Here is a 27,787-nt window from a genome sequence, read left to right on the forward strand (position 1 = left end):
TGGCGATAAAAAGCTATGTGGCAATCAGAGAAGTAGTGAAGTGCCCCTCCCCTCCCCATCTCTCTCTCTGTGTCACACACACACACACACACACACACACACACACACACACACACACACACACACACACATACACACACACAGCGGCGGCCACCAAAAAAGAGATAGCGAGGGGAGAAAAGAGGAGAGGAGGGCACGGGGAGCGCCATCAAAAAAGAAGTGGTGGGATTAGGTCTGAGAGAGAGTTTACTACGCTCTTTTTGTGCGCCGAACCTGCAGGATTAGAGATAACAAATGTTAGCTGAGGACGGGCACCTGCTGTGAGCCGGGAGGAGGGGGGAGGGGGAGGAGCAGGAGCTGGAGGAGGAGGAGGAGGAGGAGGCAGAGGTGGAGGGGAGGAGAGCTAACCCACTAAAACAGCAGAATGGGCTTTTGTGGCCCCCCGATGCAGAATAAGAGGGGGAGAAGAAGGGTTTGAAAGGGGGAGAGAGAGAGAGAGAGAGAGAGAGAGAGAGAGAGAGGAAGAGATAAAGGTAGCAGGTGAGGAGGGGCGAGGAAGGCAAAGGAGCGAACGGAACAGCTACAAAGTAAATTTGTAAATTGTCAAACAGATGAAGGAGGCGAGATCTTTTTTTTTCTCTCTCTCTCTTGCCGGGGAGTAAACAAGTGAACCTGCTTAATCTGCCGACCTTAAAGCCAGCGGAGCGCCGGCGAGCGAGATGCCGCGACGTGTTTGTTTGGCTCCCCTGGCAAATCCCTCCATCAAACTTCACACTGAGGGAATGAAGGCTGGGGTGGGATAAAGAAAAAAAGAAAAAACTTTCCTAAAGCTTCCTTGCCCTCTTGCTGCTTGCTGTGTCTGTAAAGGGCCAGCGCGCAATGCTTTACATTTGAGGTTATGCACCGTCAGTGCAAAGTGCAATTAGCAGTCGTGAACAGTTTCTGCTTTAAGACTGAATGTGAATCTTGTCAGTTTCATCGGTTCTACCGCCACGTCACCGCTGCTGCTGCTAGGAGATGTGCAATATAGTGGGACGTCGGGAAAGAGGAATTAACGAATTAATATGAAGGCAGCTTTTCCCAGATGGAATGGAGAGAAAGACTGATGCTCAAGTCACTGGCTTCCTCAAGAGTCAGATTGTCTTTTTTTCATGTGAGGACTGACGTAAAGGTGATATTGTGGCCATACATTTTATTTTATTTTTTATTTTTTCGTTTCATTTGTGGAACATCAGGAACCAAGGCCTTTCCCAGAGCTGCTGAGAAGCAATAGAATGTTTGCAGAGTAACGCTGCAGTCACCATGCTGCCCTTATTCTCTGATTGCAGTTTGACAGCTGAAACTCATCTGATATCATGGCCGTGAGCATAAGATTATGGTTTATTTTAGAGACAGAGATTATTGCACATACAACATATCGTTAGCCTAATAGCATAATTGCCTTGGCCAAATTGTGATATTTGCCTGACTTTACCAATGTGCTTGCTAAAAAAATGTTTTTTTTTTTCTTGTTTTCCGAAAACATTGAAATATGACTTAGGCAACTATGCTATAAGGCTAACGATATCCCGTCCTAGATGGAGTTTGCAGGGAATGTCTCTCTGCAGGGCAGGACATTCAACCCAAACCTGGCAACCTTCCGCTAAATCTTCCTCCACAGTGGACCTTTAAAGTCGCGGCGCAGTATCCCGCCCTCTACCTCCATCTCTTGGCCCAGCCAGTCGGGGTCTGTGTGGCTGAAATTACTGCTGGGGCCTGGGGACCCGGCCGCCTGCTCTCTGCAGTGACCCCGGCCCAGGAAGCACTCAGACTGGTCAATCAACAATTAAAAGCCTGTCTGAGGCCACTAACTCAATTCAGCCAATCAGCTTAGTGCCCCGTTACGGCCGAGGCACCCAGACAGAACCGAGACAGACTCAACAGCGTTGACCCCTCTGGCTGCCTACCTACTGACACACACACACACACACAAGCCAGGTGTGTGGTCACTCCTACACAGCCTCAGCAGTGTTTTAAAGCCTGAAGGAGGTGCAGCAGTCAGTTGATGCTTAAAGAGGCAGCTGCAGAGTTGTTGTGGGTTTTTTTTTCCCCTCCCCTCAAGCCAGGCCTGAACTAAAGGTTGTGACCTCTCTCAAATGTCTTGGTACCTGCACTTCAACCTGAGGGTTTAACCCTTCTTAGTGCTCAATACTGACTTTGACCTTTTCCTCAGTGTGACTTCAGGCATTCGCTATACAGTGGCCTGTACATACGAGGAGAGTCTCTACGTGTGTGTGTGTGTGTGTGTGTTTGTGTGTTATACAGTAATCCAACTTTTCTCACGCGTAGACCAACATTTATCACAGCTGCTTAAACAGCCACTTAAGTGAAAAGGAAATATGAATTTTGAAAAAAAAAAAAGAAAATCCGGAAGCCAACTAATGAATTTCTTTTTTTTCCTTCTCCAAAAGACACGTTTTCTCTCCCTCTCTCTCTCCCTCTCTCTCTCTCTCACACACACACAAACACACATTCGCACGCTTCAGTCACCCCATATGTTTCTCGCTATTATCATTTCATCATCGACTCATTGCTCGGGAAAAAAAAAAAAAAAATTGGAAACGTAATATAAAAACAAAAGCCAGGGAATAACTGCAGGGGCTGGTAAACGAAGCATAAAGACCCCGAGTGACCGAGGGGAATTATTTGGCTCCATTAAGCAGGCATTAACATGAATTACTATCTAATTAAAATTAAACAGCTCATTAATAACTTTGCAGTGGGGCCTTAGCGTGCAACTTCTCAGGAGTGTGTGTGTGTGTGTGTGTGTGTGTGTGTGTGTGTGTGTGTGCGTGTGTGTGTGCGTGCGTGTCTGAAGTGGGTGGGTGTGTGTGTGTGTGTGTGTGTTTGAGGCGAGGGAGAGCGAAGCTATGCTGCGTCGTGGCCAAGAGAGCAATCAAGTGGGATAAAACGGCAGCAGCTGCCCCGCAGGAAAGTCGGGGAGCCTGAGAGAGGGAATGGGGGTGGGGGGGTCCAGGGGGGGCGCACCTGTGGAGCAAAACAACCGACCCCCCCCTCCACCGAAAAAAATTAGCAACAACAAGCTCCCTCAGTTTATCTCATTTTTGAGAACGCATGCCAAGCACACAGTGCAACTTTCTCAGTTGGTCATGAGCAACAGGCCTGTTGCTGTTGTCACCTGTTGTTCCGAAACCCTGTCTGTGAGGTCTCTACTCTGGCTAGTGTGTAGAAGAAGGGCGTCAAGTACGCCCTGATTTTATACAGCTCTGGACGTGTAAGCCAGTGCTCGGATCTGAATCTGCAAACAAACGCAAGGTTTCTGCATTTGTGGCTTTTCAATTCATTTTTTTAGGGACCTTTCAGAGGCGATTCAGCGGCGGCTCAGCCTCGGAAAGCACATTACAAACAGTGTCAGTGTTAATCCAATAAGCGCAAATCCCCAAGTAGCCGTCTGAGTGTGTGAGAGTGTGTGTGTGGGAACATACTGATGCACTGGGGCCACTTCCTTACAAGTTGGCCACTTTTTTCCTCAAGTAAATAATTTTTTGTGCCAAAACAGAAAATTAGACCCACTTACACTGTTGTCAGTGAGCCCCGCACTGCCTGTATTCCCTAACACTTTAAATTGTCCTGTCCTCTCTTTGCAAACCAGTCTCTCTCTCTGTCTCGCACACACACACACACACACGCTCACGCACACATCTACACACACTTCCTTAAGACAATAATACCAGAAAAGGATGCTAGACGGCAGCAAAGCGTACCGAACCGCCGGCAACATGTTTCCGCACACATTGCAGCAATATGTTGCGCGTGGACTCACTCCCTCTCCGTCCTGCTCGGGTCGCGGCCTCCGTGTTTGCTGAGCCGCTCGGCCGTCACCGCCTCTGTCAGGGGGAGGACAAGAGAGGAGAGGAGAGGAGAGGAGAAGAGAAGAGAGGAGAAGAGAAGAGAGGAGAAGGGCTTTAAGAATCAAACTGAGGAAGGGTCGACAGCGCGGTAAGCAAGACATCATCTTCAGAGCAGAGGTGTGTGGAGTCGGAGGGATGCAGGACAGCGCAGTTGCCGGCGCTGCGTATGCACATAAACAACGCCGCGACCTTTGACCTGCGCCAATTTTTTTTTACATCTCAGAAGACTTGCAAGCGTCGAGGCGCAGAGGATTAGAGAAACTTCCTGGCCCTTAAATCGAGTTTGCAAACACCCACGTCCTCCGAGCAACTGATAGCACGAGCCTGTTTTCTTCTGGGAGGCGAGGTGGATTGTCGGCGCGGGAGTTGTTGTTGTGTTGTTGTTGTTTTTTTCTTAAATCCACGTGATCCCAAGAAAGCAAAAAAGCTCCGCGACCACGTGAGCCGCGGAATCAGGCGAGGGGGAATAATGGCAGATAGTTCTCAGAGATGAAGAGCAAATAACAGCCGAGGAGAGTGTGAGTGTGTGTGTGTGAGTGTGTGTGTGTGTGGAGTTAGGCCCCAAACGTATGCTAGCGCATGCATCAGCTTCCACCTCCACCTCCACCTCCATCTCTCCCTCTTCCTCCCTCTCCTGGCCAGGAGCTGTTTACCTCTCTATCAGCGATGCTCTCTAAAAGCAGGGACCCCATCCATATTCACCGACCTCAAATTCCTCTGCTTATCTCCAACCCCTCCCCAACCCTTGGAAAGGAGAAAGAAAAAAAGAAGAGGGAGGGAGAAAAAAAAAACCAACCTCCCTGTGTTCCCCTCTGCACATACATACATACATAAACACGTCTTTATGAAGGCAAGAGGCAAACGCGCCGGGGCAGCAGGAGGAGGTGGGGGGAGGGGTCGGGGATAAGAATCACCTTGAATTCAAAGCAGGGGATTGTGGGTCCTTGGCGCTTTTGGCGGATGGACAGTCAGCCCGGCTGCCACGCCGGGGCTGAGGCTGAGGCTCACACCGGGGGTGACGCGCCAGCCGGTGAGACAGGGAGAGAGGCTTTAGGGGACGGGAGGCGACGTGGAAAAGCGGCGGCCGGCGGTATTGTCGGGGATTTGGGAAAGTGAGGTGTGACGCGCGTGGAAGTGCGCGCCGCCGGATGATATGCGCCATTAGGGGAGCGGACGTGCGGCCGCATGCGGATGCCGTGGTCCTCGCTCGTCCGTTCCCTCTATCCTGGACCTCCTGACCAGTCGAATCTTTGTGTCATCTTTATCTTCTTTATATCTTAACATCCACAGGAAATAATTTGTCACAACGGTTCTGAAACACGTTCGAGTCCCTGCTCCTTTTACACTTTTTTTTAATTGTTGTTCTTTTAATGATTTCACTATTTGTTGGTTCTGGTCCAGTTCAGCGCACGTTTTAAAACGTTTGCATTTTTGACCGTTCTTCATACAGTTCTATAAGCCTCTGACTAGGGATGTCAACAACGAATCAATTATTGATTAATTGTCGATTAACAATTTAATCGATTGAATTGAATTTGTAATTAATTGAATTTTTTTTTTACACGGGTAGTTAATATCATTATAACGGTGTAGTGGCAGAAAAGAGAAATTCCCCTGTAGAGACTGTGATGGTCATAATATAACTAGAACAAGTTACTTTTAAACAACTTTTAAAAAAAAAAGAAGGAAGTTGAAATGTGAGCTATTAGAAGTCAACTTAAAGTCAGAGGATCAATGTTTAGGGTGTTTTAACTGTTCTCTAATGTAAAAATGGGTCACATTGGACCCTCAACAATATATAAGGGTTGAATAATGTGTTTCCTGACACATTTTTCATTGTGAAATTTAGGTTCTCAGGAAAAATTGCCGCTTATCAATTAATCGGTAATCAATCGATAAGGACAATCAACTAACGATTAATGAATTAATCGATAGTTTGCATCCCTACCTCTGACCAATAATTTTTTTTTAAAAGCACCAATAACTTTAAAAAAAATTCTATAGTGTCATTGTCTCCTCTGTCATAAGGTGACTTTGACACACACCCACAAAAAAAAAAAAAAAAACTCACACAAAATGTCAACTCAAACGTGAAATATCTTCCACGGCCACTTCAGCCCTTCACCTGCTATTGAGGAATCTAATTGGATTAGCTGATAGCCGCAACATGAAGTGGACAAATCACTTGGTCGGTGGCTCCATTGAAAAAAAAAAAAAAGAAAGAAAGACAGGGGGGGAGGAGGAAAGAAAGAAAACATGGGAGCAGGGGACGGGCTGATAAGAACTGAGAGTGTAAGTGAAGGCTCAAAAGAGTGCTTGAGTGGAGGCAGAGAGAAGGGTGTGTGTGTGTGTGTGTGTGTGTGTGTGTGTGTGTGTTAGGGGGCACCGGTGGCCCCGCTCCTCCTCGGCAAGCTGCGTTGTTTGGGGGATTGAAGTTGGGAACTCTCTCCACTACTAATTGCTGGCGCCTTTCATGAATATTCATTCTGGCGCGCTCAGACCCCGCCTAATTAGCCGAGAGATAGACCAAGAAACTCGCACCTTTTACCACAAGAGAAGCGGTTCCACTCCCCCACAAACCCACCAGCAGCAGCAGCAGCAGCGGCAGCGGCAGCAGCGGCGGAGGCAGCAGCACACAAACCCCTTCCCGCGTTCTCAGGGGGATGCTGGCAGAATAGCCCAAGTTCATTAGCCAAAAAAAAAAAAAAAAAAAAAGGGAAATTACAAAGGAAAAAGTTACCTGAAAAGCATGGGACGATTCCGCCTTCAAAACTCTAAAGCTTTTTCCTTTTTCTTTTTCTTTTTTTTAACTACTGCATATTTAGCGACTATTACGCATGTCTGTCAAAATAATTTTTAAATGGAGCCGAAATACAATTATCTGATTGAATGAGTCGGTGGATATTATTCCGCTCGCTCTGTTTGAAGGGGGTGAGAGAGGGGGGAGGGGAGGGGAGGAGAGAGGACGGGGGGGAAGAAGGGGAGGGGAGGCTGGGGGGGGGGGGGGGGGTACATCACATGAATTTTAAAATCTAAACATAGCTCGTGGCGGGTCGACGTGCTCCCACCGGAACTGAGGAAGACTTATATTTAACGTCAGGCCGTTTTGGAGGGGGGGGTGCGCGTGTCTACTTCAGGTGCACCTGTGGAAATAATAAAACTTTATGACCCCTTGACTTTATTTCTAAATTGAATAAAACTCAGACCCGAATAAAACCGCTGTTACACTTTATGTGTCTGCTGAAAGGCTGCGTCACGCTTTAAAAAAATAAATAAATAAAAAAAAAAAAGATTTTTTTTTTTTTTTTTTTTTCATTTTGTTCATATTTTGTTATAATGTTGTTGTTTGTTTTCTTTTTTGGAAGTACATTTAACTTGATGACAGATTGTGTGTTATCGTTTCTCCGTTTTTGCCATTCAGAGTCGTGAGGAGCGCAGAGAGGAAAGTGACAGGGAGAAGAGGAGGCGGAGGGGAGGGATTGGGGGGGGGGGGATAACTTGGTTAATTGAAGGGTCGATGACGTCGGTGGAGGTGCGTCCTGACAATAGATGTTGAATATTAAGTAGACTGCAGGGGAGATTAACAAGTGGCTTCGTCTGTTTAAATTATAACGCAGGGGGAAAATAACCCGTGGTGATTGACGCTATTCTTTACTTACTGAACAAAACGAGAAATAAAATATACACAAAGTTCGGAGATTTGCGTAAAAACCTATTTACAAAATGTGTATTTTATTTCGCATCTGTAACTTAAGGCAAAACTTAAAATCACAGAAGATGACTTCTGCACAGCCAACAAATAAAAGAGTCACCCAACTTCCCGGACACTCGTCACTGCGGTTCAAACTCCGGCTACGTCCCGCAATTCCTTCCTTTATTTTTAACCCCCCTCGCACTGCATCTATTTTTTTTTTTTCTTCTTCTTCTTTTTTAACGCATCATCTCGTGCTCATTTCCAGCCGCTTTTCCTGTACGGTCTGTCACTCAGCGCCGAGTCGCTGTGTGATCCCTTTCATCGCTCGCACCATGGAAACCTCGTGTGTCCTGGCAAAAATGCACCTCGGCACACACAAGGCCATATTCTTTGCAATAAAACAGGGGGCGAACGAGCATCTGGATCTTTTTTTTTTTTTTTTTTCTTCTTTCCTTCTCTTTCCCCTGCTGCCCTCCCAGCAACTCATCCGCTGGCATGGAGCGAAGCACAAGACGGGTTCTGTGCGCTTGGAAGAAGAAAAAAAAACACTGCTTTTTATAGACTGGCGGACAAGAATGAGTGAATGGCCAACGCATCTTCATTAAGTGGGAGCTGTGGTGCCTTCCGCAGCTTCGGGGTCTCTCCGGAGTTTAACGCTGAGGCAGGAACAAATGTCGCGCCTGGGATTTTTCTTTTTCTCTCTCTCTCTCTCCCCTTTAATTCTTTTAACGAGACGTGTTAGATTTACTGCGTCTGTCACTGGCCCGGTGAGGTATTTCCAACCGTTTACCGTTTCCTTTTTCCTACAATCACTAAAAAAAACAAAATAAAAGCCTAAGCAATGTTAAAGTTAAAAATATTCCATTATCCATTAATTGCTCTATTTCAACATGAATTAAAGCAAATAAATGTTTCTCTGTCGTTCAAGAAAAAAAAAAAAAAAGATAACAGAAATTGTGCGTGTCACTGCATGGTGCCGAATTGCCTTTTAAAAATGTTAGAACGCACCCCAAAATTGAACTTCACAAATGATCAAGTGGTTGGATATGACACGCGAAGGAGCCCCCCCTCCAAAAAAAAAAGAAAAGAAAAGAAAAGAAAAGAAATACATAGAAGAAGGATGGGTGGGCAAAAACCACGCCTTTCAAGAGATGATGACGAGCACCTGTGACCCCTCTCGCGCGCTTGCCCACGCACACATGACACGCATACACCCACGCGTGTACACACGCGCACACACACACACACACACACACACACACACACACACACATGCGTACAGACACTCGCACATACGCACAAACGCACGCGCGTCACTCCGTTAACTCTGGAGACAGAAGCAAGGACGCGGTCGGTCGCAGCGGCAGCAGCGGCAGCAGAGAGGAGGCAACTCACCTTCCAGTCATGTAGTCCCGGATTCAAATGATTCGCCGGTGTGTTGAGTCTTCTTTTCCTGTTAGTGGCAAGAAAAAAGTAAGCAGACGCGCGCTGGAGCAGTGTGTGTGTGTGTGTGTGTGTGTGTGTGTGTGTGTGTGTGTGTGTGTGTGTGTGTGTGTGTGTGTTTGCGCGCAAGTGCAGGAGATGACACAAACAAACACGCGGCAAAGATAAAAACAAAAAAAGGGTGAAGGAAAAAAGAAACACGCACGCTCTCTCTCTCTCACGCACACACACTGACAGACACACACACACACACACACACACACACACACACACACACACACACACCGTTTTCAGGTAAATGATTAAAATGAGACTGTTGCGCCAGCTGCGGAAGAAAAAAAACAAAAACAGAAAAAGAGCGAAAGCATCCCCCCAAAAAACGCGGCTGTTTTAGAAGGAGTGGAACATGCGCCTGATTGCAGAGTTTTAGGCGAATGGAACGGGAGAGATGTAAGATTTGTTTAAAGCCCCGCATTTCCATTTAAGAACGTGATTGTGTTTGCAAAGATCCCTTTCAATCTTGGCGCCCCCCCCCCTCCATCCCCCTCCCATCTCCTCCCATCCCCTCTCTTCAGCCCTCCTCCTCACCCACCCACCCTCCCACCACCACCACTACTACCGCCACCCCACCGACTCCCTCCTCCCCCTTCTCTCTCTCTCCCTCTCCCTCTCTCTCTTTCCCCCTCTCTCTCACTCACTCTCTCTCTCTCTCTCTCTCTCTCTCGCTCTCTCTCTCCCTCCCTCTACCCCTCAGCGTCTCTGAGGCTGCTTTGCAATTCATAGAATTGGTAATTTGCTATTGGGACAAAACGTGAAGGGAAAAATAATCAGATCAACCGGGAGAGCTGGAAGGAGCCAGGAGGTAGAGAAAACACAAGGTTTCTCTCTCTCTCTCTCTCTCTCTCTCTCTCTCTCTCTCTGCTCGCATGAGTAAAAATGCTTGGAAAGGTAAATGACATCAGCATAAAGCCCTTTTTAAAAAAAAATATATATATATTTGTATACACTCGCCCCTCCCTCCACCCGAATCAGTTGAATACACACGTTTCGGTCCAAAGATTTAAAAACAACAACAAAAAACAACAAAAACCACAACATCTGTGCAAATCATGCAGCGTCACATAGAAAAAAAAACAATAATACACCGTAAGTGGTTATTATGGTGTGGGGCGTTAAAGTCCTTGATAAGGGCTGCGTCGTTGCCTTCAGGATTTGAAAATAAGATGCTGAGTGATGCGCGTAAATTGCGCGCGCCGTTTATCACCTGCGTTACAAGTGCGTTTTGTCAGAGTGCGGCCCCGTCATCACTAAAGTAGCTACACTTTAAGTGTTGGTGCGGGGGGGGGGGGAGTGATGATGATGATGATCATCATCATCATCATCAAAAAAGAGTGAGGGACAATATATGACACGGGCAAGAGGGTTGGCGCGAGGAGACGGGTGTGTGTGTGTGTGGGGGGGGGGGGGGTCGCTTTGAGAGAAATACAAATACTTTGCTACACGTTACACAGCTGCGTGCGCGCGCACACACACGCGAGACTCGTGACACGGCGCTTATTTGCGGCTGCGTGGGCGACCGCGAGAGCTGCTGGAGAGCCTCGCGCCTTGTAATCTATTTAAGATGAGGAGAATCATCGGTGACCTATTATGAAAAGGAGAGGAGAGGAAGAGGTGCGCGCGTGTGTGTTCGGGAGTGTATGCGTGTCTGAGGAGTGCGGTTGGAGGTGTGTGTGTGTGTGTGTGTGTGTGTGTGTGTGTGTGTGTGTGTGTGTGTGTATGGGGCTGGGGGGTGGGGGGGCTTCCTTCATAAAGATCCCTGTACTCCCCCACGTGGTTATTTGCAAAACAACCGATCTAAACTCAGGGAAACCTAATCAAACCCCGCTGCTGCTGCTGCTGCTGCTGCTGCTGCTGCTGCTGCTGCTGCTGCTGCTGCTGCGTTCACCCTGCCCAGGGAGAGAACTGCAGAACAGAAGGCTGACAGGCAGACAGGCAGGCAGGCAGACAGACAGACATACGGACGGACCTACGCGAGGTTGAATGAATGGAGTTCTAAGGGCGGCTGGGGGGGTAACGCCCCCCAAAAAAGATATTTAATAAGTTGAACATACGTTGTTGTTGTTTTTTTCCCCCATATAGCGAGAGAGCGGAGATCTTTTCGTCCTGTGCGTAAAATGTGCTCTGCCATGCGCCGAAACCCCTGCGCCTATTGAACGTGTCCCCAGTGGGCTCGAGTCGGAGAGGAGCCAATACAAGCGGAAGGGAGGCGTGTCCTCGCTCTTCCCCAAGACCTCCCAGAGCAGGTTGTTGCGTTTTTTGGCTCTAAAGCCTGGAGACCTCCGAAGTGATAGTCAGTTTTCGAAGTAGGAGCCATGGCGACAACAGCTCAGTATATTCCGCGGAATAACTCCTTACCGTCCAACCCGCTCATGCATCCGGACTCGGATAGGATGCACCAGGGGACGACTTACCGAGAGGTGCAGAAAATGATGCACCACGAGTACTTGCAGGGGCTCGCGGCGACCAACACGGGACACCCGATGAGCCTGACGCACCACCAGTGGCTGCCCACCTCCAACACCGACTGGTCCAGCGGCACCCACATCGGGCAGCAGGAGCACAAAGGCAGCGTGCAGGCGAGCCGGGAGGACCTGAGCAGCGGCTTCCACCACAGATCCCACCTGGTGCACCAGCAGACGCAGGGCGGCCACCATGGCTCGTGGGCGCCCGCCACGACCCACCACCTCTCGCCGCTGTCGCCCGCCTCCAACGGCCACCAGTCGCTGGTCTACTCGCAGCCGGGATACACAAACCTCAACGCGATGCTCAGTCCCCAGCCGGGCTCCCTGCACCACGGCATGCGGGACCCGCTGCACGACGACTCGGGCAGCCACGACAACCAGATGGAGTCGCCCCAGCAGGCGTTCAGCCACCACCAGGACCACTCGGACGAGGACGCGCCCAGCTCCGACGACCTGGAGCAGTTCGCCAAGCAGTTCAAGCAGCGGCGGATCAAACTGGGCTTTACGCAGGCGGACGTGGGCTTGGCCTTGGGCACGCTGTACGGGAACGTCTTTTCTCAGACCACCATCTGCAGGTTCGAGGCGCTGCAGCTCAGCTTCAAGAACATGTGCAAACTTAAGCCGCTGCTAAACAAGTGGCTGGAGGAGACAGACTCGAACACGGGCAGCCCCACCAATTTGGACAAGATCGCCGCGCAGGGCAGGAAACGAAAGAAGAGGACCTCCATCGAAGTGGGAGTGAAAGGCGCGCTGGAGAACCATTTCTTGAAATGCCCAAAGCCGTCCGCTCACGAAATCAGCACTTTAGCCGGCACGCTGCAGTTGGAAAAAGAGGTCGTGCGCGTTTGGTTTTGCAACAGAAGACAAAAAGAGAAAAGAATGACGCCCGTGGGGGTCCCCCATCCGAACATGGAGGATGTATATTCCCAAGCGGAGACCCCTCCTCTACACCGCACACTTCAGAGTCCTGTGCAGTGACTTATTTAATGAACAAACCCGGCATTTATGCATGGGGATAGAAAAGAAATGCAGAGGGACTGTGGAGTTTACACTATTTAAGTTCACCCCCCTTTTTCTTTGTTTTTCCTGAGTGAGTAAAAGAAAAGAGAGACGCGGAGAAGTTGAACAAATGAGGGGTTTTTTTGTCGCCCTTAGTATTTGGAGATCGTCACTGTCCAAGAAATAGATGGCAAGAGAGAAGAAGGGGGAGACAATGTTGCGAGATTTAACACAAAAAATGTAGAAAAACAGACAAAAATATTCTCTATTTCTGATTGTGTGCGCATTTAAAGTGACAAAAAACAAAGATCTTTATTTACCAAAATTATGTGGATGAGACATTGCATTTAAAGTTCAAAATTTGAAATCCCACGGCTGTTTTTTTTTTTTCTTTTTTTTTTTCTTTCAAATGGGGACTAATTGAAGGTGGCAACTGAGGCCAGATCCTCCTGGTGCATCGTGAACTGCTGAAAAAAAAAAAAAAAACACTGGAGAGGAAAAGCCAAACTACTGAACGAACATTTTTGGATTTTCTTTTTCTCGGGCTTATAATGATTAACCAGATTTCTGAATATTAGTGTATACTTTCTTTGTTCTATTCAGTGTGATGTTTTCGGTTTGGAAATACTTTAACTTCAGTGTCTCTCTCTTTCCGACTGTTTATGATTTTATTATTATTATTATTATTATTATTATTATTATTATTATTATTATTATGTTCCTGATTTGCTATATAAGTACTGTAACTCATCAGAGCAGTCTCTAAATATTATTTGTCGTTTGTTTGTTTATGGTAAGTTGATGGTGGAGACGTGATGGAAACTATGGCACCCTAAAAAAAAAAAAAAAAAGAAAAAAAAAAGAAAAAACACTCATAATTAACAGACTCATTTCAGTATATGAATGCAGCAGGGCGTCCAAGTCCAGCGTGCATGCCTTAAAATAACCTGTTCAAAAGCTTTTTGCAGCTTAAAACCACGTCGAAAATTTGCAAAAGAGCTCCAGACGCTAAAAAAGGGCAAATCTTAAAGAAAAAAAAAAACATTTTAAAAAATATTTTCAATTTATTTAAAATGGGGGAAACGGGAGTTGATTGCGTTTCAAATTATTATTTACTTTGCATGTAGCACTTACGTTTTTGTTTTTTTGTTGTTTTTTTTATTTCACTGTTAATGTTATTTTAATGCATTTATGTTTGTTGATAATGCTAAAATATTGGCCAGTTGGAGCTCATCTCCTTCAGGCTCAAACCCAGTGAATCCCATGTTTACAGGTTCTCACCACAGAGCGCTGTCAGCTCACACTGCTTACTGCCTCTTTAATCAGCTCAATTCCCAACATCTTCCACACAGATTGGTCCAACACGAAACCAACAGTAATAAAAACTCAGGTAAACTTCAGTGCCCCATGTCAGAATAACACGCCTGTACATGATTTTTATTTATTTATTTTTTTTTAATTTTGTTAAATTTCTCCCTGTTTTGATGTTTCGTTCAATCTAAATTTGCTCACAGCGTTTTTGCTTTGTCCTGTATATTGACTGTATTATAATAAAACGCTGGAAAAGAAAAGATAGTAATTCCATACGGATTAGGCGATGAAGGGACTTCACTTTGCAAATTGTTTTTTCATCACCTTGAAAGGAAATCCAACGCGTTACATTTCTCAGTGCTGGACTAGTCCAAAAGCCTACAGTAGTTCTCCTCAGTGCAGATGAGGGAAACTTTTTTTTTCTCTAAGATAAAATAATAATGATGACGATAATAATAATAATAATAATAATAATAATAATAATAATAATAATAATAATAATAATAATAATAATGACAAAAAAAGGATTTTAGAGAAAAATGTTGCCAGGATTATTTCCAATATGTAAATATGTCTAATATGTAAACTTGTATTTGTTCTGAGATACTGTTTTTGTTTTGTTTTATTTTGTTATGTTTTGTTTTCTTTCCGGGCAGTTTTGTACACTTACTAATTCCAAGAAGATATTTTAATATGATTTCATTTATGAATCTGACCATTTATATATATCTATTTATTTCTTAAACGTGTTTGGAGCTTTTTTTTCTTTAGCTCTGTTTATGGTTATGTTGCAGTGGGTACATTTTTCTATTATTTTGGTTTTGGTTTTGTTTACTACATTGGTTGTATGTTGATTGCTAAATGTAGACTGCAAAGTCACATATTTATGTTATAGTAATATTTTATTACTTACATAAAACATATATACAAGAAATGGTCTTTTGTCTTCATTAAGGTCGAGAGCACTCGTCCCCCTTTTTTGTTGCTGTCCCTTTGTAGCATCACCAGGTAAAGCAGATCACCAAGTGTTCTGAGTGCTGTTCAGTCTGTGCCGAGCGTCGGGACCGTGTGTTCCGTCCAAATAGCCAGTGATTCGTTATGTAACCGGTGGGGGTAGCTCGTATCAATCAGAAGCTGTGTACATGTGCTGTTTAAGGGAATAGACAACAGTATTTTTTACCTCAGGCACCCCGCGCCGGCCCCCTCCCCTCTTGATAAGTTCACACAGTCTCTGACGTTGTTCACATCTTTGTGTAATAATCGCAGTATTAAATTGTGCAATATTAATACCAAATCACTGTCTTTTCATTGAGTGGTGGGTTTTCTCTGTTTCAATAATTATCACCATCATCACCGTCATTTTATGAGCATCATTTTAAATATAGCCTTGGTGACTTTTTCATTTAAGCAATTCTTTATATTTCAAACACACTGGAATTTCAGTAGGATGATTATTATTATTATTATTATTTATTTTTTTTTACCCCCTCCACGCAGAAGCCATCGAGCATCACTTGTCACGTTAAAGCGTGTTAAAGGCAAATTGTGACAAATCTTTGATCTCAGACAGAAAAAACGCCACGGGCACAAAATAAAGCGAAGACAGAAAATGTGTCTCTTCTCCAAAGATAGAGAGAAGGAAAACACACATGGAATAAGCCAAGGCCCCGGAGTGGGAGGCCTGTCTCAGGCAGCCTTGCACACACGCATACAAATAAATATTCAGCTCGACTGAGTGAGGTTTTTGAAACGTGCTTCTGAAAGATCGCCCTCCTCTCATTCAAAATAATAACAATTCCGGCGATGCGCATTGTTTCCACCATCGTTGCATACATGGATCGCGATAAAGCAGAGCTTCATTAAGGCGCACAGACACAATTTCCGAGTAAATAAAGTTGAACTCCTTCCACCGTAATGACGCTTTCTCTCAACAATAGCAAAAACCGTAGTTTAAAAACCAAAAAAAAGGAGTGGAATTGGCAGGAAAATGTTAACGCAAAATCTCAAGTTGGCTCAAAAGTGTCAATTTGACCGCACAGTCCCCTAATTATTATTATTTTTTAATTATTATTTTTATAAGTAAGCCTTCATAGGCACATGAAATAGCTCGTAGTTGTGCGTTTGTTGTTTTGCGGTGCTGCTCGCTGAAAACTGGTTTGTCCAGCACGAGCACGCGACCAAAAAAGTTTGGTGAATCGGTCAGTTTCCACAAAATAACACCGCCGTGCTCACTGAGTGCAGACGGACATTCGCCCCCCCCCCCCCCCAGTTGTGCCTTTTAATAAAACGCTCACATTTTCTTATTAAATCCAGCAACATCATTTTTTTTTCTTCCTCGATTTTATTTTGTCCTGCAATATGATGCATTTTTTTTTTTTAAGTAGGGAAGCAACTTTCTGGGATAAACTCATTTATCAGATCAGAACTAAAGATGCAGCGTTGCACCGCGAAAACTGCACGTTTGTGGCTGCGTTTTCCCGTGCAAACGAAGAAAGTGTCTTTGCACTGACCGGGGTGGTCAAACTGCGGGACAGGAGGACAAACACACAGCGAGAAGCGAAACCCAAAGCGAGAGAACAGCGGGGCACAGGCGCCTCCTGCTGGTCGCTTCTCAGAACTATGCCATGCAATTTGAATGATAATAATAATCATCATCATCGTTCACGTCCCGAAGATAATAAATGACAAATAACTTCACCTGCTCAAATAGCAACGTGCGGCACAGCTTCACTCGAGTATAGATTAAAGTCTGGCTTTTCTTTTTATGGATGTTTTTAAATAACAAGCTACGAGAAACATGCACTTGATTTGCTTTGGGTCAATCAGCAATGGCAACATGATTCTATCAAGTGGCACTCGTGCACAAGACGTCTTGCTCTTGCTCACAAGTACCCCCCTCCCAAACACACACACACACACACACACACACACACATACAAAAACGAAACAGAAAGACAAGAAGTCAATTCTTCAAAAGTTTTTAATATGGTTTATAGCCAGAGGTAAACATTTTGATGCTATCCCAGTTCATCAGTCCACTCCCATTATGACAAAGAAGCTCTACGTAGCCGCTACAAATGGACTGAAACATACACACACACACACACACACACACACACACACACACACACACACACACACACACACACACAAAGACAGGGAGAGAGAGAGAGAGAGAGAGGCCTACAAAGTGAATATAGACTGAGGAGCACAAGGCGTTCACAGTTGACCAGCCATGAGAGGTTGTGGTGACTGGAACCAACTGTTAGTGTTTGATGATATGCAATTTTTATTCTGTACCACATAGAGGGACACAACCTCCATTATGCCGCCCGATCAATAATACATGAGCCAAACTCATCGCAAAACAGCAAAAAACGGCTATTTGACCCAGAAATCACCATAGTTCACCCCGTCCGTCGTCCAGTTCCTCCTCCCCGTCGCTTGGATGAAGGAGGAGGGGGACAGCGGAGGAGGAGGAGGAGGAGGAGAAGGGGAAGGGGAAGGAGAAGGAGGAGGAGGCCCGGCCTCTCGGCGGCGCCGCGGCCGCTAAGCGAGAACGCCGACGCCTCCTTCATCAGGGAAGTATCGTCACACAGGAGATGTGGATTAGCGATGATTAGCAGGGATTACGGCTGGTTAATGGTGGGAAAATACATTAGGAACCATCGGCTCGGGGAAGGGGGGGGAGGACGGGGTGAGTTGGGTGGGGGGCGGGGGTGTGGTGGGGGGGATTTCACTCACGCTAGCGGATTTGCATTGATCCACAGCAAATGAATGAGGATTAGCAGCATCAAGCTATCTGCCAACAGATAAATAACATTAAGCGTATTATACGCCGACGCCTGTTATTAATGACATTACAAACACAACGACAATGCAGCCAATTATGAGAAAGAATAGGAGCAGCTGAATAATTTACCGGGGTTCTAGTGGGGTTTTTTTTTTTGTTTGTTTGTTTTTTGTTGATGGTGTCGTACAAAGATGCGGCTTGCCGCTCGAGAGTCTGTAAGCATCAACCTTTTTTTGGATGTCGCTTCATATGGAGACATAATAAGGGACTTTATTTCTGTTTACCAAATCATTTAGGGCTGCTTTGGAGATTAGAAACAAGCCGTTTAATGGCTTGCTGTCGAACATCCTTTCAGTCGACGCACAAACCGAGACGGAGAGGCGTCCCAGGGCAACCCAACACGGGTTCAGCGAGGGAATTGGCGACATTGGCCGGGCCACTGCGGACCTGCCAGTGCACCTGTGTGTTCTGATGCCAGTGGCTTCTCTTGGGTTGTTTTTTTTTTTTTTATCTTCAGCAAAGAAATACTGTAAGTCTTTTGTGTATTCTAGAACAGACTTTAAAGGCCCAGTGTGTAAAATTTAGCTGCATCTAGTGGTGAGAAAGCATACTGCGAGCAATCCTCGTGTTAATTCTTTTTTTCTTCTGACAACACACACATGATGCTGTGACTTCAGGGTGAAATCATGAGTATTCAAGCGGATCCATGATCCATGAGCTAATGTAGAAAGAGCTGTGGCGGTCTCGTGGTCTTGCCCTCTTCCAAGTGTGTCCATATACATATCAATTACAAGTTGGAGGGACAATGTTATTTCTTTTTAGCGGCTTATCTAATTAAAAACACACACATATGGATTGTATTCAAGGCCAATAGACCTCTGTGATTTGTTACGATGAGCTAACCCATGTACCCATGAAGGCTTACTTATAATAATAACTAAAGAAAATAGGGGACTGTCCGGTCAAACTGACACTTTAGAACCAACTTAAAATTTAGCTGCATCCAGTGGTGAGAAAGCATATTGCGAGCAATCCTAGTGTTGTTGTTTTTTTTTTCTTCTTCTTCTGAGGACACACGTGATGATGTGACTTTAGGGTGAAATCATGAGTATTCAAGCGGATCCATGAGCTAGTGTAGAAATGTGGTGTTGCCATAGTCTTGCCCTCTTACAAGTGGAGGTGCTCCTTATTGTATAGATAACAATTACAAGCTAGTAGAACAATGTTGTTTATTTTTAGCAGCTTATCAAATTAAAAACACACCCATAGATTTTATTTAAGGCCAATAAACCTCTTTGATTTGTTACGTTGTGTTATGAATTATTCAAATTTCATGTAAGGTGATTTATTTTTTTAATATTCAATATTATTATGTTCTTCTCGACGCAGTAGCAAGACACAGACGTGGCATTAATTAAGCTCTACAATGAGGGGAGTTGCAGGACGCATCTGCATCCGTGTCGCCACGTGTTGCTCCGAGGACGAGGAGGAGGAGGAGGAGGAGGTGGGAGAATTTGGCTCCTCCATCAAATCCCCCCCCCCCCCATTTCCATTCTGACAGGTGAAGGAGCGCACGGCTTCCCTTCTCTCCATTACTACCTCCGCCTCCAGCCGGGCCACCCCCACCCCCCTCCCTTTCTTCCCCTCCTCTTCCACCGTTTATGTAATAAATACTCCATTCCCACAGTGAGTGGCAGTGGGAGGAGGGGGAAGGAAAGGGAGAGTTGGGGGGTGGGGGGGGGGGGGACGGAGACTGGAAAAAGAACAGAATAATGCATTTTTTCATCAAAAATTCCCTCTCTTCCTCTACCTCAAGGTTTTCTCCTCTGAGCCACTTGAAAGATGGGCAACAATGTGGCCACACAGTGAACACCTATTTACCATATGAAACACTCTGCCAGTGAACTGGAGGAGACAGAGACGGGGAGAAGAGAAGTCTTGTGTTATTTATGATACCGGGCCTTGTAGCTATATGGGTTCCCCTCTTCATGTCGACTCCAAGGTATGGCCCCCATATGCGAGGAGGCTTAAGTGTGTCTTCAGAAAGTAACTCTGCCTCGGCTCTTCATCCCCTCGCCTCTCGGGCGGGACGGGTGGCGTGGGGGGAGGTTTTGAAGAAGAGAGGAGGCCCGTCCGCTTCTCTCGCGGCTTTGAGGGACACTTTATTTTGCCTCAGGTGTCTGTCAGTGTGACTAACAGTTCTGTGAGTGGAGAACTAACATCTCGGGAACTTGCCTGCAGGCGGCAACGCATAGATGTTGCCGCCGGTGGCGCGCAACGAGAAAACGAGCGATGTAGCAGCAGCAGCAGCAGCACTTAGTGCAAATTTTCACGTTTTTCCTTCCGTTCCCTCTCCTTCTTTCATTGTGAGTAATTGCGACGGCTGGTCGGTATTGAACAACGGCTGTGTCAGGTAATAAGAAAATCAGTGGGAAAGGGCAGATTAAGCCGTCATCTGTGGCTCCAGTTTTTGTTGGATGTGCGATAAAAGGTTGGAAATAGCCCGAGGAGACGTATGAAGGAGCTAACCAAACAAAGCTGTAATATAAATGGTCTTATCTTGCCCAGAAAGGTGTGAGGTTTTTCTTTTCTTTTTCTTTTTTTAAGGATGCCACAATTGAAATGGCACAGCGCAGCTGTCGAGGAGGCCTTTTTAAACTACTGCACAAGGTCTGCAAAGTTAATTGTCGAGCCTAAAAGGACGCGACATTCCTATGTTAAAGGTTGTCCCCCAACACTTCACCTTCGAGCGTGGCTTTTTTTTCCTTTTTTTTTTTTTTGTCGAGTGTCTGGCATTGCAGCGGAGCCCGTTCAATAACAAGGTTCACCGCTGAGGAGAGCAGAGGCAGAGCAAAAGGAAAAAAGCAAAAAAAAAAAAAAAGCCAAGGCCTCGCGTCGGAGAGAGAGAGACACACACACACGGCAACGAACAATGGGAAGGTCATCTTCGCCGAGAGCTCGCCAAGATGCTCAGGGCCTTCCTCTGTCAAGGATGTTCAAAATGGGCCGGAAAGAAAAAAAAAAAAAAAAAAAAAAAACGACTATTCAGAGTTCGCAAACACATAGGCAGAGCAGCTAAATGTCGCCTTTCTGCATACGGCGAAAGCGGTTCCAGACGATCCGGGGAGAGGCGGAGACGCACAGACGAGCGGCGGAGGAACTTCCAGCTCTGCCCTGCGTTGTTTGTGTGGCCCAAAACCCAGACGCCAGCCTTTGCTGTTGTCCTTTACCCATGACTGATCCCCCCCACCGACCACCACCACCACCACCACCACCACCCACCGTGTCGCAAACGCTCAAATGGATATCATATTGGAGCAGGACAATAAACACATCATCAAAGATGATCCCGCCCTCACCCATTCTCCCCCCTCCCGCCTCCCCCCCGGGCACCACCCACCACCACCCCTGACAGTCGGCTCCGCTCCGGCCCTGCCGCGGCGAGTTCAAAGGACCCCGGATCGGCGGAGGCAAAATGAGCGGCGCCGCTCGCCGCGCAGTCGGCCGAAAGAACAACAAAGATAAGGCTGATAGAAATAAATAAATAAGGATGAGGAGGAAAGAGGAGATGGAGGGAGGGGAGAAAAAAATAAGAAACCTGTGTGTGTGTGTGTGTGAGGAGTGTGGTGGGGTGGGGTGGGTCTAGACACAGCGCAGAGATGAAATGGAGACCTGCCACTGTGCTCAAGGACACCGTGCGCCGCTGTGTAATTAGAAATGTACACAGATGATTTGGATGCAGCGGTATGATTAGGCAAAGCAGTCCCCAGTCTTGGGCCCTAATCAGCTCACTTCTGAGAGATACTCCAAGACTGCTGGAGTGCGTGCGCGCACGTGCGTGCGTGCGTGTGTGTCTGTCTGCTGGAAAATAGAGGCGGTGTAGCACGCTGGCGCTCGTCTCTCTCTCTCCCTCTCTGCCGGAGGATACAGTAGAGAAAAGGAGGCGGACGAAGGCGGCGTCGCACACGGAAAAGCAGCGACGTTTGTCAGCAGTCGTTTAGTTTTGCATCTGATCCGTTTGTGGCGGCAATTAAGGGGCCGCCGTTGATGGAGACACGGGGTCCGCGTGTTGTGGCTGCAACGGTGTCAACGAGGGACAACCAGCACGAGGGCGGAGAGCGGAGGATGAGGGAGGAGGAGCGGGGGCTGAGCGTGGTTAGCGGGGAGTGAGTTAGCGGCTCTGTTTACCTGGCGTGACAAAATGGAACGCTCGCCATAAATCCGTTGGATTCGCCTCGAGCAAGAGTTTTCTAAGTAGAAGGGAAAGTTTGGAAGGTGGAGTGGGAGAGCCGATCAGTGGATCGCATCAGATTTGTCGCTGTTGGTTGAGCCAGGACCGCGGCTCAGTTAACGGGCAACATTAGTTTTAGACGTTTAGCTAAACTCTTGGCAGCGCCGCAGAGAAACCCCTTCACTAGCTGCACTTCCATTACAGTTTTTCGCAAAATAAAAGCGTATATTTCCAAAATTTCGACAAAGCCCGATTGCGATTTGCGGGTGTTTCCATTGAATGGTGCAAAGCGCGCAAGCCGCAATTCTCGTAGATTCTCGTCCCGCGTGACCCCACTTTCAGGAGGACGGAGGTTTCTTGTATGAATTTGCATTTCAATGTTGTTTGCTCAAGAATGGTTGATATATTTTTTTCTCTTTGATTACTTGTAAAAAAAAAAAAAAAAAAAAAAAAAAAATCTGTCTCCCCCTCCGTCCAAACATAATGCGCCATTTTCACTTGAAGTGAATGGTGACGTGTAAATGCGAAACAAGGTGTTTCCATTACACTTTTGTGATGTACCTCTATACCGATAAGTCTGAAAAACCACCTCATGAGAGCATAAAAAAAAAACGTTTAGCGATATTCCAGGGGTTTTTTGAAGTTCAGGTGTTTCCATTACCAGTTTTTTATTGTGACGTTTAGGTTTTGCAAAATTCTAGGGGTAATAGAAATGCAGCTATTGGCATTTTACTGTTGTTATTTCCATGTGAAAGCTCCCCTGCAGTCGTATCCATGGTCATTTCTTTAGTAGCCGCCATTCTTTACAACTCGCAGTATATTCCTTTTCTCTGTTCTTTTAAGAGCAGTTGCTTATTGCTTTCGCACACTCAGTCAGATGGCTATGGAATGTATAAACGAACAATTACGACCATCTATGAAAACGCCGTCTATTTGAAGTTGGCAAGATGGATGAGCAGGCTTAGTTTCCAAGGTCAGGTGCTTAATTGGAAGTGGGAGCCGGGAGAGACTTTTCCCAAAGAAAAAAAAAAAAAAAAAAGCTTCAGTCCAAATCTTGAAGCGGTTTCATTGAGAGCAGCTGCAAGAGGAGCCGAAAACAACAACAAAAAAAAAGAACAAACACCTCCAGAGTCCATATAAACACATATGCTCCCTAAAGCCAGACGCCGGCACGTAAACAAAAGAGGCGATGGCCTACAAAGACCTTCGGTAATGAGGGGAGGCCAATTAAAAAGAGCCGCCCGCACCCTCCCTCCCTCACTCCCTCCCGCTCATCCATACATCCCTTTCTCCTCCCCGCTCCATCCGTCCTTCTGTCTCCCCTCCTCCGGTGTGCTTGTTATTGATCACCTTTAACCCCGTCCCTCAATGGTGTCAAAACTACCATTTAGGATCATCCCCAGGGCTGAGCGCGTGTCGATTGCACCCTGCCCCATAAATCATTACCGGAGGAAGGGGCGGGAGCTTGTAAAGGTTGGCCTGAAGCACAGAGGAAAAACCAAGACTTTTTTTTTTTTTTTTTTTTTGTACTGACACATACACACACACACACACACGCGCGTACACACACATACATACGCTCATATTTTGGAAAAGCCCAGCCCCGAGTGTCCCCTCAGGGGTCAAGGGTCATCGGCGGTCCCATGGATTAGCACCCAGACAGCCCCACTTATGCCGCTTCTCCAGGTCTCCACCTCCGCCCCCCCGCTGGGCCGCCCGCCGCAGCCCCGTTTGATTTTTAAATAAGCGAGAAGGTCAGTCTGCATCCTGACCTGTCGCGGCCGTGATCCCCGCCGCCCGTACGTGACGCTTCGTCTTTATTCATGATCAGGCCCTAATTTCTGTCCTCTTGCCAGATTCAGAGAGGGAAGGAGCTGTTTTGAGGAGTTTTCTTTTAAGTGTCCCGTCGCCGTCGTTGTAAAAATGACAACGGGACGCTATTGTTGTCGCTGTCTGTCTTTTTGGCTGTGCAGGCAGTCCCCCGTCCCCCCGTCCCCCCCGTCCCCCCCAACCCCTCCTCACTCCTCACCCCAAGCTCACTTCCCCTACCTCCTCCTGGGCCGGAGGCGCCTCATCGCCTCAGCACACGGCTGCATATCAGCCAGATGCTACATCCACCCACAGTCCTCCTCCTCCTCTTCCATCACCCCCTCTGCTTGTCCTCCTCCTCCTCCTCTTCCTGTTCTTCCTCCTCCTCGTCTCCCCCCTTCTCTTCCTCCACCTCCTCCTCTTTCCTTCTCCTTCTCCTCCTCCTCCACCACCTCCAACTCCTCCACCACTTTCTCTTCCTGTTTTTCCTCCTCTTCCTCCTTCTCCTCCTCCTCTTCCTCCCTGTGCGAGGAGCCAAACAAACATTTCTCTCCACTTGCTTTGAATCTGCTCCTCTATTCATATTTGTCCACCTGCTGCTCAGCCTACAGCCATTGTGTGCTCCTCTCAACACACTGGCCGAGCAGCTTTTGAGTGTGCAGGTGATGTTTGAAGGTGACACTGAAGGTAAAGAGTTGACCGATTACGTTTGAAGTTGTCAGATTACAATATATATTTTTTTTTTTACAATTTATTTTTCTTTTTTCTGTGAATTTTGTTCTGCTTTTAACACCTGCGAAAAACTGTTCAAAATCTTCCAAAGCATTTTTGGTTTCAAGACGTTGATAAGTAACTGGCGGATTGGCACCCCTGCCATTGACATAACACACAGGTGGCAAAATGAGTTTTTTTCAACCAGGGTAAAGCAGTTTAAAGGGAATTACTGTTACCATGAGTCCAAGTGTGCCCATGATTCTGTGCCATAATACGGATTTAGAAGCCGACTATAAACTATAAACTATAGCAAAGAAGTAATGCTACACCTACTGCACATTTTTCCATCTTTGTCTTGACCTGTCCTTGTTTCATTTAAAATATCACGTTTCTATTTGACTTGACAGCCAGATCTCCTGCTACGATTGTTGTGAATTATCTATATTGTTTGGGTTTTTGGGTTTTTTCTTTTGCAGGTGAGGCGTTGTGGTTGTTTTTTTTTTCCCCTCCAACCTAAACCCCCCCAACCTGCACATACGCAGCAGCTATGAAACAGGTATTACGCTTTTTAAAGGCTCGTGAATATACTTCAGGGTGGCTAGTTTTAAAGTGACAAACGGGGCTCAAGTGAGATCCTGAAGAAAATGAAGTTGCAGAACTTCTCTGTATTTACCGCAATAGGGAGAGCAACAAAATCTTGGTTTGTACAACATCGCGTAATTCAAATATGAGTGATGCGGCTGCATAATCACCCGTGCCTGTGCATGTGCCTGTGCGTGTGTGCATTATTTGCATATACAGATGAAAGGTCCATTGATGTTGAGGAGGGGGATGGTGGCGATGCGGGAGCGCAGGGGTTCAGATTTGGTACCCATTGTTGGCAGGGGGTTCCCATCCCATGCGCCTCTCCTCCGCCCACCTCTTCCCCTGCATAGGAGCTCCACCAGGGGGTACGAGAGCAGGACAGGACACGGCGCCATCCAGGGGATTAATTGGTGTGGCACCTTTTTTTTTTTTTCCTAGTGCACACAGCCAAAGCAATTAAATAGTGGCCCTAGGCCCTTTGGTTTGCCATTACCAAACCGGTGACAAAGCAGCAAATTAGGCTCTTTTCTCCAGACTTGCGCCCCCATGTACGCACGTTGCATTCAGGTTTTCTTTTTTTTTTCTTTTTCTTTTTTTTTTAAAGAAAAAGCAAAGAAGAAGATGAAGTAGAAGAAAACAAATTCTGCATGTGTCTGCAGGATTTGTTTTATGAGGCACGAACAGAAGGAGGGGAGACGGACCAAAGGTATGTCAGCATTAAAAAGATGAGGAAGGAGATTTGGAACGGGATAATCTCAGAAATCTGTGCCATGTGCATACATTACGGTGAATGGACATTTGAATGTGCCATTTTCAAAGCGCGAGCGCACGGTCTGGTGGCTTTCTTATCTCCTCCCACTCCCTGCAGCCGTCAATTAGCGAGGCTGGCTGTGCGAAGGTCCTGCGCTCTTTCACTGGCCCCTTTGCTGCCGCCGCCGCTGCCGCTCCTCTCTCCCCTCTCCCCTCTCGCTCTCTCCCTCCCTCTGTTTCTCTGCGCTGCCGTTTGAAGATTGAGAAACAACACCAGGCAGGTTACTGTAGTGACTCTCTGGGGTATTGGTGGCTGTCTTCTCCTCTGTAAGTCTGCCGGGGCCTGAGGCAGCAGCCTCTCAGTGTCCACACAGCCTTCAAACGGCAGGCTGGCCGTGGAAAAGCCTGCGTCTACAAAAAAAGAAATAAGAAAAACACACACACACACACACACACACACGCACACATATGATGGCTGTCTCACATACACACGGTCAATTCTGCTTTGTGTACACACAGTATGTGTATACTGTGCAGTGTTTGCAGGGTTTAGATGGTGTAGGTGAGCAGTGGCGGTCTAACCGAAGAGAACTGTTTTAATCTGATGGAGGCAGGAGAGAGACAGAGATGGAGCTAAATTAATAAAGGGGAATGCAACCCGTGGGAGCCCGACCTCAAATCTTTAAACCCTAAATCTGCCCCTTCCTTGGTCGGACCTGCACAAATGAAAAACGACAAGGCCTTTTCCATTTGCGCCCCTTTATTGTGGAGTAAAACTGGTGAAGAAATTAAGGCGTGGGAGGAAGAAGTCTGCAAACTTGGCGAAAGAATATGAGCTTTTCTTGGGTAAGACTGTGAGGGATGCTGGACAGGGAAGAAAGATGGATGGTTTTGACGTGAGGTTTAAAATAGTTTAAACTGACTAACACCAGCTTTGTCGATGGAGTTCCAGGAATTCTTGAATTTTAAGCAACAAAACCTGATTCCAAGACAGCAGGCGGAACTGGTGTTACTTGTAAACTTTCAGCAGCTTCAGAAGTTGCTGAGCAGAAACCTGTATAATTTCTCTGGAAAAAACTTTAAAACTCTGGCCACCGCAGAGAGAGAAATGCACTGGCAATGTCAGCTTTCTTGTAAATATTTCTGGCTTGCGCTCTTGGCCTCCGCCAACCAAAGTCTGTTTGCTTCAAACGCGGAGGAGTCAGCAGAATTCTGTTTTGGTAAAAGTTGTGGGATTGAGCTCAAGTTAAGCATAATTATAAGAAGGGGAAAATACCTTCACTAGCACCAATATCACCGAGTCTGAATTTAAAGAAGCTGAAATGAAGATTTTTTTTTTTTTTGTTTAAAAATGTTGAATGCATTTCTAATATCAACTGTTATAATATCAACAGTTTTAACTCTATGCACTGCATGGATGTGGAAAAATGTTCTTGGATTTGCCCTACAGTTATTGTAATACAAAAATCTAATTAAAAGCCTCTTTGCGAATTGATTTTTATTGACCTCAAATCTAGATAAATTACAGTATAAAATCATTTGAAATATATCAGATGTTTGTTTAAGTCACCAGCTGGTTGGTGCTGCCAGATGTATGTAATTATTGTTATTGTGCGATAATTATACCTCTTGTACAATGTAGAATAAACAATTCCAAAATTTACACACTGTACGATAATTCAATGATCCCTGTGTGACATCAAATTGAAATTATTTCACTAGATCAGATCTTGTGCAAAGATGTTATCAGTTATAATATGCACGTTATCCGAGGTGCCCAGCAGTTATTCTAAATATGAACTGAAACATAAATAATGAATAATGCCTTATGAGCACCACAAATCTTCACCCCAAACCAGCCCAGCAGCCAACCCAGACCCTCCCCCTACCCTGGCTCAGACCTCCAGACACGGGCCTGGAGAGCAGCGTGAAGAACGGGTCCGGACTGCCAGCCATCCATCACGGCCGTCTGACCCGCCCCCTGGTGCTGAAAAGACCACGGTTATCACTCACCCCTGACACAGT

General features: G+C 46.3%; 2 protein-coding genes across 3 annotated transcripts in view; both read left to right on the plus strand.

Annotated features, from left to right (window-relative positions):
- The window catches only part of fhl3a (four and a half LIM domains 3a), a 241,508-nt gene that overhangs the window by 161,270 nt on the left and 52,451 nt on the right, over positions 1 to 27,787 (plus strand). The window lies entirely within an intron of this gene.
- On the plus strand, positions 11,176 to 14,302 carry pou3f1 (POU class 3 homeobox 1). The gene has a single exon (XM_076050992.1). The coding sequence runs from the start codon at positions 11,421 to 11,423 to the stop codon at positions 12,546 to 12,548; it is 1,128 nt and encodes a 375-aa protein (XP_075907107.1). The 5' UTR covers positions 11,176 to 11,420; the 3' UTR covers positions 12,549 to 14,302.

The sequence above is a fragment of the Nelusetta ayraudi genome, unplaced genomic scaffold (genome assembly GCF_046127955.1).
Source record: "Nelusetta ayraudi isolate G7.1 ecotype Tasmania unplaced genomic scaffold, CSIRO-AGI_Nayr_v1 ptg000131l, whole genome shotgun sequence".
Taxonomy (NCBI): domain Eukaryota; kingdom Metazoa; phylum Chordata; class Actinopteri; order Tetraodontiformes; family Monacanthidae; genus Nelusetta; species Nelusetta ayraudi.